Here is a 10,296-nt window from a genome sequence, read left to right on the forward strand (position 1 = left end):
TATGTGTCAAGAATAATCATTCGTTATTAACGCTCATATTATTAGTGTATCATAAATTCAAACACCGCATCTTCTTGTTTTTTTTTTTGTTTTTTTTTTTTTGATTGGGAATACATTTATGTTTGTGATTCCAACGGGCATTAAAATTCAGGTTCAATTTAAAGGCCATAGTTTTGCTGTAAAACGCACCCTATCTCGATGTAGGTGAAATCTTTGGAGCCATTAGAATATAAAAATCCTGCCCCACCCCCCATAAAAACTACTTCAAACGTGTATAAATTATCGTCAATGTCTTCCTTCTTCAGAGTCATAACTTTAATGTTTCGATTACAGTAAGGAAGAATATGATTTTACAGTCTGTTTCCTTCTATTTACCCCACGTGTACAAAATAACTACATATCCCAGAGTGCAATCTGAGAAGAACCCTAAAGATGTGCCTTTACTTTTTTAAATGTAGCCAATATATATCGATTGATAAATACAACAATACATTTCAGTAAAATAATAGTTAATTAATCGGACATTTTTTGACGTAAGAAATAAATATGTGTTGCTATTTTAAACAGGCGGGGTCCTGAAGTGTCGACAGCCCTCAGAGTGAGAACATTTTAACAGAAGTGAAGTTTGGGCGAACATTGCTAGCTCCCTCGTCAGTCACTTAACAGTACAGTAGCTAGCTACTGTCACACCGTTTTGGCTCGTTTGGAATTTTAAACACGCAGGCTTGACCATGGAGGTAGGCCGGGTACTTTTGTGTGTCCTATCCGTGTTTGTGGCTCTTATCTCGGAGAGGTTTGTGGTGCTGGCTGCCTTCTCCCAGTCTTTGGACAGCGACTTCACATTCACTCTACCCCCCGGTCGCAAGGAGTGTTTCTACCAGACCATGAAGAATGATGCCTCCCTGGAGATTGAATATCAGGTCATAAGTGATATAATTGTGTATAAAATTGAACCGTTACTTAAGCAAAGCTACCCAAATCTCTGTCTGTAGTGTGATAACCCCTTAAGCTAGAATCAACATTGACATAATATTGCATCTGTTGGTTATAGCTTTCACTTTACACGTTTGCTGCATGTTTTGAGTGTCATTTTCCGTCAATATTCATGCAAATCACAAGTAAACCACTGCACTGATGTACTACTATGTCAACATGAATGATCTATTGTGTAAGAGAACCAGTGGGTTATGTGGCTCACACCTCATTTTCCATATCGTTGGAAACCTGTTATGCCGGGTCATTGTGCAGCTCACAGCACTGTGGATATATCTTTGACTTTCTGGTGTGTCAAGTGTTAATGATGCCTTTTGTTATTGCCTGCATGAAAGACATCTCAAGCATTTAATATATCTGTTGTAGTGTCTACACCATGGAGGACAAGGTTTTGAGGCTTATCGCTTGAAGCGGAGAATAAGGAAGACCTTGAGAGGAAACACTGGAATTCCTCACATTTAGTGCATTAAATAAACTAACACAGAGGGATGTTATGTCACTCTCTGGAGAAAATGGCAACCAGCACTGGCATGCAGTATTGTTTCAATGTCTCTCAATGTGCTAATGTCTTCTTTGTGAATGTCCTCGGCTGTCAACAGGTATTAGACGGTGCAGGTCTCGATGTAGATTTCACAATCTCCTCTCCTTCTGGCCAAGTGCTGTTCAGTGACTACCGCAAGTCAGACGGAGTGCACACGTAAGTTACACAGGTGATGTGGGAGTTGTACTGTATTGACACAGACGCATGCATGAGCTCTCACTTCCCTGTGGTTTTCCCCCAGTGTTGAAACTGAGGATGGAGACTACATGTTCTGCTTCGACAACACGTTCAGTACCGTCTCCGAGAAGCTCATCTTCTTTGAGTTGATCCTGGACAACATGGATGCAGATGAGGAACCAGACGACTGGAAGGAGTACGTCATTGGAACAGACATGCTGGACATGAAGCTGGAAGACATTATGGTGAGGATGCAGCCAGAGACGTCTCGTTATGTGGTCCAGAAAAAGATGTGATTTGCATGGAACCAATTCCAGACTTGCTGAAAAATAGACTTTTAAGCTTGAACCTATTCAGCGTGTATTTGTTTTATTCTCGCTGCATCTATCAGACTTCGCCCCCCTCCTGCCTGCCGTTGAGATAATTGTCACTGTGCCACTTGTGCTCACAGGATGACATGGGGGGGCAAAGTGACCCAACAGGCAGTCAACAAAATAGCATTCAATCCACCACATGAGGGGATTTTCCATAGTAGGGGAGGTAGTTGCTCAGAGCTATGCAGTGCAGGCAGGTCACACTGGCAAGGTGTGAGTGTTTTCCACTGAGAAGCACAGCAAGGTAAAGAAAACTACCTTGATGATCTGTTGGCGGTTTGCTAGTCACAACTTCAGCAAGAGCCTGTCACCTGCAGGCCTTTGTTGCTCACTGTGGCTGCCTGTTTTCTTTTATAATCTTTAGTGCAATATTTAAAACTAACCCACTGACTAAATGGTGCAGAATATGTCCATATCTGTCTGATTCCATTTGTACTGAAAAAGTGCATGTGAAATAAGAGTGAGTTAGGATAGAATAGAATAGAATAGAATAGAATAGACAGGAGTGCAAAGATTCGTAGATGAGCATCAGAAGAGCTGAGAGCTGAACACACTGAGACTTTTAGAAACAAAGCTTTCTCTTTACTGTTGAGTTGAGGATAACACTAAGACCATCACACATGATTGGTCCTGTCTCTTAAGTTAAGTTTTTACCTGTCTCTGCGTGGCTCTCCCCTGCTGTGACAGTGCCAGAAATGCATGGGATGGTGTACCAACCAGCCCAATGGAAAAATATAATACAGGCAGAGTCATAAGGGGAGTGTCACAAGACTAGACAATGTAATGAACTCTCACCTATTGGCTGAGGGAAGCCAATTGTTTGAGCTTGCACCACAGTGTCCTGTACTGCCCTCTCACCAGAAACAGCCTTGATCTGTGTCAGAAGTCACATTGGACTTCATTTAAAGGCAGGAAATGTATCTGCCAGCTGTGCAGGAAGTTTTTCCCTCATGGAAGAAGGAACACACCCGATTGAGCTACTTTGTTTACAATCTCAAAAGATCTAACTCTCATTTCAATCCCTCTACTTTGTACATTTTTGCATTTAGTTATTGTCAGGAGAAGCAATGGTTCTTAGAACAGCTTCAGTCAATCCTATCCTGTATGTCTCGTCTCCTTCAGGACACCATCAACAACGTGAAGAGTCGCCTGGGCAAAAGTGTGCAGATCCAGACGGTGCTGCGGGCGTTCGAGGCTCGCGACAGAAACATCCAGGAGAGCAACTTTGACATGGTGAACTTGTGGTCTGTGGTAAACGTCATTGTTATGATGCTGGTATCAGCGGTTCAGGTCTACCTGGTCCGCTCACTGTTTGAGGATAAAAGGAAAATTCGTACATAACACCACCCCAAACAGAGGGACACAGAGAGAGAAACTAACACACATGCCCACGGATGCCATTTGGATTTTTTCCCCCCCGATGTCCTGGCTTGTGACTTTTAACAAAGGGTGTTATTGATACACATACATATGCACACACACATACACAAACAGACAGACATTTTGACGTTTTTAATAACCCAGTCACCACTGTTGTTGCTCTGGTCTTCAATCCACTGGAGTGTTTTTCTAACTCTCTTTGTCTCTGTTTCAAAGTCTATTTGTCTCTCTTTAAAACTTGTACATTGTTTGATAGTCCTTCCTAGCTGCTGTAAATCTTCACAGAATGTTACAAAACAAGCACATTTATGATGTGACTATTTTTTATAACAATGCCTATAATTATCAGGTAATATGCCAATTGCAAAAATGTCCTCTTTTTTTCTTTGGATGTGTTTCTATTTGTGCTAAACCAGATGAAGTAATGTTATGGTGTCTGAAGAATTTGATTTGTTTCTGCCAAACGGGATTGGGAAGTGTAGTCACTCTGTCTTCCTCATGTGTGCCGCATTGAAAATCTTCCCCTCCTTTGCCTGTTACCATGATGCCTTAGCTGTTCGTATGTAGCTGCCAGTCTGTGAGGCCTTTTCATAGAGATTCAGTCCCATCATTTCCCCCTTTCATGCCAATACTGTAAAGTCGGGGGTTCCTGTAGGGCCGTGCTGCTAATGCTGCTCTTTAGCACCCAATGGATCATGGAAGTAAAAAAAAAAAGGAAACAGGTCATCTCCAAATCTCTGCCACGACCTGTGGGGGCAAATAGCAGCCAGCTCCGCCTCATGCCTGCTGCTGGGTGTCTGCTTACGGCCACCTACGGTGTGAAGATGTTGAGCCCGCCTGACTCTCTGGTGACAGAAATCTATTTCTATAAGGTCATTACCACTACGACAAGGGTGCACTACTCGGTTCAATATGCATGAGCCATTCACTGCTATTGCGGGTCAGCAGTCTTTTAAAAGGCCTGTGTCTGTTTTGTTTGTTTTTACTCTCCATCATTACAAACTGACATCTTATGATTGCACTGCCTCTGATGCCACAGAACAACTTTTTCTTGTGTCTTCATATTTTGAGAGAACAAATTAACATTATAAGCCCAGAAGTATTTTTATGAAATGATGGGGGGCTGACCAGAAACGGGACCACACCTTCTGCTGAGGATGTTTTTGAGTCATTTGTGGTTTAATACACCACAGTGGCTTGTGATTATGGCTGTGGAGAGGATTCCTCGTATTGTTATTACCAAGCTCCACAGATGAAACTTGGTTCCCTGACTGGAAGCTCTATGTGGTAATCGTCTTTTTGACCTGTGCTGTAAGACAAAGATCATCCAGTGAGTACTTGCCTTCATAACTTAACAGCCTTACTTCGGAAGTGCTGTGTTGCCAAACTTTGAGCAATCTTTTTTATTTTAAAATGATACGGTATACAGAGTATGAATTTTGGTCCCTGCAGTGATGTACAGGAAGTCTATTACTGTAAGAAATGGTCACCCACTGTCTCAGTTTAACAACCATCCTTTATTCATCTGACTACCTGATGTCACTGTCGTACCCAATGTTTAATTTAAGTCCTGTATGTCGAGAGTCTGTCTCAAAAACGGTTAACTGATTAGTATAATAAAGTTGCAGTTAAAACAAGTTTATGATTATTTTAAAGTGCTTTAAAGATTTATAAAAAATAAAAGTCTACAAATATTCTAAGAGGTTTTTCTAAGTTACTGAGTAGAAGGTTGTAAAATCAGCAGCAACACCATCTTTGAAAAGTCTTTGTCACTACCATGATGAAGCAGCGGGGATGAAGAAATGTGACGTCATACGATATTTATTGAACTAAAGTCCTGTAGTTGTAAATGTGTATAAAATTAAACAATCATACATTTTCTGATCCTTGTGTTGTGTTGTGTTTCTACTGTTCTGGATGTTTTTCCTACATTTATTTTTCTGTATGTGGACACAGTGTATGCAGATACCTCTAGAAAAACTAGGGCCTCTTGCAGCAGCTGAGATGAAATAGAAGTGACTAGAAGTGCAGATATTTGATGCTTAAACCCTCCTGTAGAGCAGTATCCGGGGCTAGGAGCACTGAAAAAAAAGGATGTATTCATTGGTCATCATTATCAGTCATCCTCACATTATTATACATTGATTTATGACACTAACGGGTCTCTTAGATGCATTTTGGATGATTCAGTCCTTCTAGAAACACTGTCTAGATGTGATCCAGGGTGGAGAAAAAAAAACCAACTCATGTAAAAGACAGCTGAGTACAAGATGACAGAAAAATGTAACCAGTGTATGTGAATTGTGAAAGAGATTCAAGCTCTGAAATTTGTGGATGTCCACCAAGGTTTCTGGGTTTTGAATGTGCAGAGTTGATCACGATGGTTGGTGTGTCCGGTTCCTTTGACAGCTTGCTGGAGCGGAGAGGTTCAGTGGCTGCCCGGTTGTCACACTGAAGATGCAGGGCTGAGACACTGCCATTTGACAGAATACAGATTAAGTTATTGATGAATATCTCAGTCAACATAGTACATGTCTCTTAAAGTGACAAACACTTAATGATTTATACTGAAATTGTTTGGTTAGGGGAGTTGGTCTGTTTGTTGGCAAGGAAGGAGTTGAGTAATTTCACCACTGAGACCTATCTAGAATAAAAGAGAGGGAAAAAAAAGCTGTTAGTATAACTTTTGCCTTTACAGACATTTGGTTAACCTGCTTTTTCCAGACTCCAACAGCAGAGGGCGCTGTGAGCTCTGATTAAAGGGCTTCACTTCCGGGATGAGGACATGAAGATTTCATAGCATCGCTGCTGAAAACAAAACCCCATCTCAGGTAAGAGAAATAACTTCTTTAATAAATGTGGACAGTGTTTGGCAAGTTATCAAGATATTGTTGTTGATAGACACACGTATGAATATGGTTTGTCTGACTTTTGGATCGTGTCAAAGCCGGAAGTACCGGTAGTTTCATGCTAGCAGCGCAGTCAACACTGCTTACATTTGTAGCCAATGTTCAAACCCCTGTTTAGAAAAGATGCAATTAACCTGACAGCGAACACAACACAACAAGTAGGCTGTGATTCAAGACCGCATCTCCACACAGTCAGAGATGTTGAAATGCCACAGTCGTTGGTCATCTAGCCTTTAAAACCCCGTGTTTGGTAAAATAATGGTTAAACTTGAGTTTCACCCTAAACCTTGGATAACAGTGGATACGTAAGTTACAGTTCTTGTTCACAACTGTGAAGTATTTGTTTGTATGTCTGTGGTCAGGGTGATGGGGCCAGACAGTGCTCCAGGTCCAGCTGTGCCCTGGCGGAAGGTGCTGTGGGAACGCCAGCCGTTCCCTGATAATTACGTGGACCAGCGGTTCCTGGAGGAACTGCGGAGGAATGAGGGAATCCGACAGTACCGCTACTGGGCTGTGGTAAAAGAAGCAGGCTTTGTGGGACAGCAGCTGTCCTGCGTGGCCATTTTTATCACCCTCTGGCTCTACATGGAGCAGGTAAAACTAGAGAGAATATGTGGTCCTCGCTGAGGCACTGTATGCATTTCCCGTATTGAACAATGTACATTAAGTGCACAATTTATCCACTCCTCTGTTCTCCTCGCAGGGTCTCCTGTCCCCTGAGAGGCTGCTGTTGACCAGCCTTGTCTGCGCCCTGCTTGGTTATGGACTGCACCAAGCTTTGACATCTCAAATGGAATCGGGCTGTGAGCTCCGGACCCGTCTGGCCGACTTGCAGAGTGCCACTATTTTTCTCTCCTTCACATTTGGCTTCTCGCCTGTTCTAAAGACACTAACAGAGTCTGTGAGCACCGACACGGTGTACGCCATGTCTGCAGTGATGCTGCTGGCCCACCTGGTGTCGTTCCCTTACGCTCACCCCTCAACACCTGGCAGCCTCTCCCTGAACGCAGCCCTGTTTGCCTCAGTGTGTCTGGCCTCAAGGTTACCCGGAGCTCTGCACACCTTCGCCATGCTTAGCTGTGCCCTGCTGGTGTTTGCCATGTGGCCCTGCCTGCTGCAAAGGTTGAGGGAAAACGCCCCGAGTCAGTTCACTGGCTTGTGTGTGGGAGTGTGTATTGGAGGGGTGGGAGGTCTGGGGTCGCAGTCGCCAGGGGGAGCTGTGCTCTTAGCCCTGGCCTTAGGGAGTGTTACGTTGCTCTGCCCCCTGCTGCTAGTCATGCTTCAGAGGCACAAGGACAACATCCAAGGACCCTGGGATGAGGCTGAGATTCACGAGGACATCAGCCACTTCCTTCACTAATGGATTGAGCCAGGAAGAGTGCAATGCAATGACTTCAGTTACATTTAAGATGTAAGACAACTGATGATTTAAAGTTAATGTATTAACTGTCAGTCTGCGGTATTATCTTGGTGCTGTACAGCTAAACTGACAAATGTTAATACTTAATCAGTGGTCCACATCTGTTTGAACAGCCATGACAACTTGTTATTCTCTTGTGGAGAATACAAAGATGTTTTTAATGATCAAGCTGCTATTGTCTAACAAGTGCTGACCTCAGACTATTAACTCATGTGCAGCAGTCTGATGCTATGCACCAATTTAAAACCCATGACTTTATGATATGTGGGAGATGCTTCATGGTTTATGGTTGGGTTCAGTATGTTGGTGTTGAGTGTGAATGGATTGATATATAGTTTTAAGCACAGTGGCTTGAAAACCAGATTGAAACTGATTATTGTACAAATTAAGATTTTAAAGGATTTTGCAGTAAAAATGTTTTTCACTGAAACTTATTTAATAAAACACTTGACTTTACCTGAACTGCAGTGAATGTGTAATAAAAGTCAATGTTATTACCGATGATTCTAATTTAATCTTAATTTCATATTTCCAAATTTGTGATTGATTAACAATCAGAGTATGGAGGGGAAGTTTGCTGGTCAACAATGACAATAATGTATTGTATTTTATCTCATTTGTTATTAATCTGACTGCTTCTTTCCAATAATGTAGTATTACACCATTAAATCTGGGGGTCCAGTACAACAAGCTCCTGATTATCGTAGAGGGGGCTGCTCTCTTGGGGCTGTCCGCCATAATACATTCCAGGCCACACCCTAATCTGTGACGTCACGTTGGCGGGACCAGTTGATGAGAAACACCTGTTAGTAGTCATGCTGCTTTAAAACTTTCAGCCCATAGAGAGCAGCACAGCAGCAGCTCTCTGGCCGCTCACATGTAAAGTAAGTACTTATTTAACAGCATATGTGAACTCTGTGACACTGGCTTCATGTTTGCTCTTGTTTAAATACAGTAAAAATAATAGGATGTCAGCACACTAGCCTGTTTCACTTCTGGCTCTCAAAAACAAAACGGAAAGGCTGTTAACATTTGTTCTGTTGGACCTTTTAATTATACCAGTTGTCCAACTTATACAATGACTTTTGAACAAGGAAGTCGAGGGCCGGAATCAGGCGCTGCTCGCCTTCAAAGTAAGAGATGTGCGTTTTTTAGACCTGTTGGCTGCAGCAGTTAAAAACGTAAGTAAATAAACAAATGGCCTAAATAATGAACACATCATTGTTATACGTTCATATATCTACCAGGGCCGTAGCCAGGATTTTAAAAATACTGAGGTCGTGCCCCCCACCCCCACCCATCCACTGAGAAAGTTTTGAATACTATAGTATAAATGTTTGCATTTCTCGGCATTCTGGAAATAATATCAGTGCCAGCAAATGGATGAAAATTGCACTCAAATTCCAACAGAAGAAGATAAGTAACAAATGCGGCCAATTTTGACATATTTATTTTAAACACATGTCTTTGCTAAAAAATAAGAGTAACACTTAACATAATAACCATCAATAATAAATGCTACATTTATGGTTTATTAGATTGATTTAAGAAATTTCACTGTTAAGAAACAATGAAATGGTTCGAAAAACATTTATTAAGCAATTGTAAATGAGTTGCAACTCTCTGATGGCCGCCTAAATTCTGTTTTTAAAGTAACTACACAGTATTTATGAACCATTTACAGTATTATGAACATCAATTGCAACTTTCCAATAAACACTATTAAATAGCTTATAAAGCATTTTATAAGCAAAACAGTGGTGGGAGGTGACTGAGTACATTTACTGAAACACTATATTTACACAAACCAGGTATCTATACTGTACCAGCTGCACCATTAAAGTAATGTACAGATATGAGTCAATAACTACAATCCAATAACATTTCTAAAATATTTCCATTGTGCATAATGACTGCTTTTACTTTACTGGTGATGCTACTACTTTTGTACTTACACTAAAAGGGTAACGGCACCAAATGTTAAATTATGTTTACAGGTTTTGGGTCGGACTACTGCATATGTGAAATCCTTTTATGGCTCCAGAGGAAGAGAAAAAATGTCAAAATTGATACAGCAGAGCTAAAGACATCAGCTTTGTTATTCCACTCATTCCTCTTCATTTTCAAAACCTGGTGCCTATGATGCAATATATTACCCACAATGCAACTTGGATTACAGGATGTGATTTATCAGATTACATGCAGCTTCCTCTGAAACCACAAAAGGTTTTGTACTTCCTTTTCGTACTCCCCACGACCTGTAAGCAGATGTGAAAGATACACGGAGTTACCCTTTAACTAAAAATGTGAACGCCTTCTTGTAACACAATTTCTGCAACACATATGATCTGAGTACTTCTCCCACGCTTTTCTGTTTTTGGACCCTCAATAATAAAAATATTTTTGGTTTCTACATTAGGATGACAGATAACATTTGATACTCTTGTTAAACATTAATATCTGCTAAATTCTTGTGTTGGTAAATAGTATTCAAGAGAGACA

At 41.4% G+C, this 10,296-nt stretch overlaps 2 protein-coding genes across 3 annotated transcripts; both read left to right on the forward strand.

Annotated features, from left to right (window-relative positions):
* The first annotated feature begins 586 nt into the window (after window positions 1-586).
* Window positions 587-5,349, forward strand: tmed5 (transmembrane p24 trafficking protein 5). The gene is made up of 4 exons (XM_030434405.1): window positions 587-920; window positions 1,593-1,690; window positions 1,776-1,956; window positions 3,208-5,349. Exons 1-4 carry the CDS (start codon window positions 732-734, stop codon window positions 3,424-3,426), a joined length of 687 nt encoding a protein of 228 aa, XP_030290265.1. The 5' UTR covers window positions 587-731; the 3' UTR covers window positions 3,427-5,349.
* Window positions 5,350-6,187: 838 nt separating this feature from the next.
* On the forward strand, window positions 6,188-8,298 carry pigc (phosphatidylinositol glycan anchor biosynthesis, class C). 2 transcript variants are annotated; one of them, XM_030432291.1, is made up of 3 exons: window positions 6,188-6,296; window positions 6,737-6,968; window positions 7,078-8,298. In XM_030432291.1, the coding sequence occupies exons 2-3, from the start codon at window positions 6,741-6,743 to the stop codon at window positions 7,732-7,734; spliced, it is 885 nt and encodes a 294-aa protein (XP_030288151.1). In that variant the 5' UTR covers window positions 6,188-6,296; window positions 6,737-6,740; the 3' UTR covers window positions 7,735-8,298. The 2 variants fall into 2 exon arrangements, with proteins under 2 accessions (XP_030288151.1, XP_030288152.1); XM_030432292.1 differs by lacking the exon at window positions 6,188-6,296 and adding an exon at window positions 6,314-6,624.
* Window positions 8,299-10,296: the final 1,998 nt, after the last annotated feature.

This window comes from Sparus aurata, chromosome 11, assembly GCF_900880675.1.
Source record: "Sparus aurata chromosome 11, fSpaAur1.1, whole genome shotgun sequence".
NCBI lineage: Eukaryota > Metazoa > Chordata > Actinopteri > Spariformes > Sparidae > Sparus > Sparus aurata.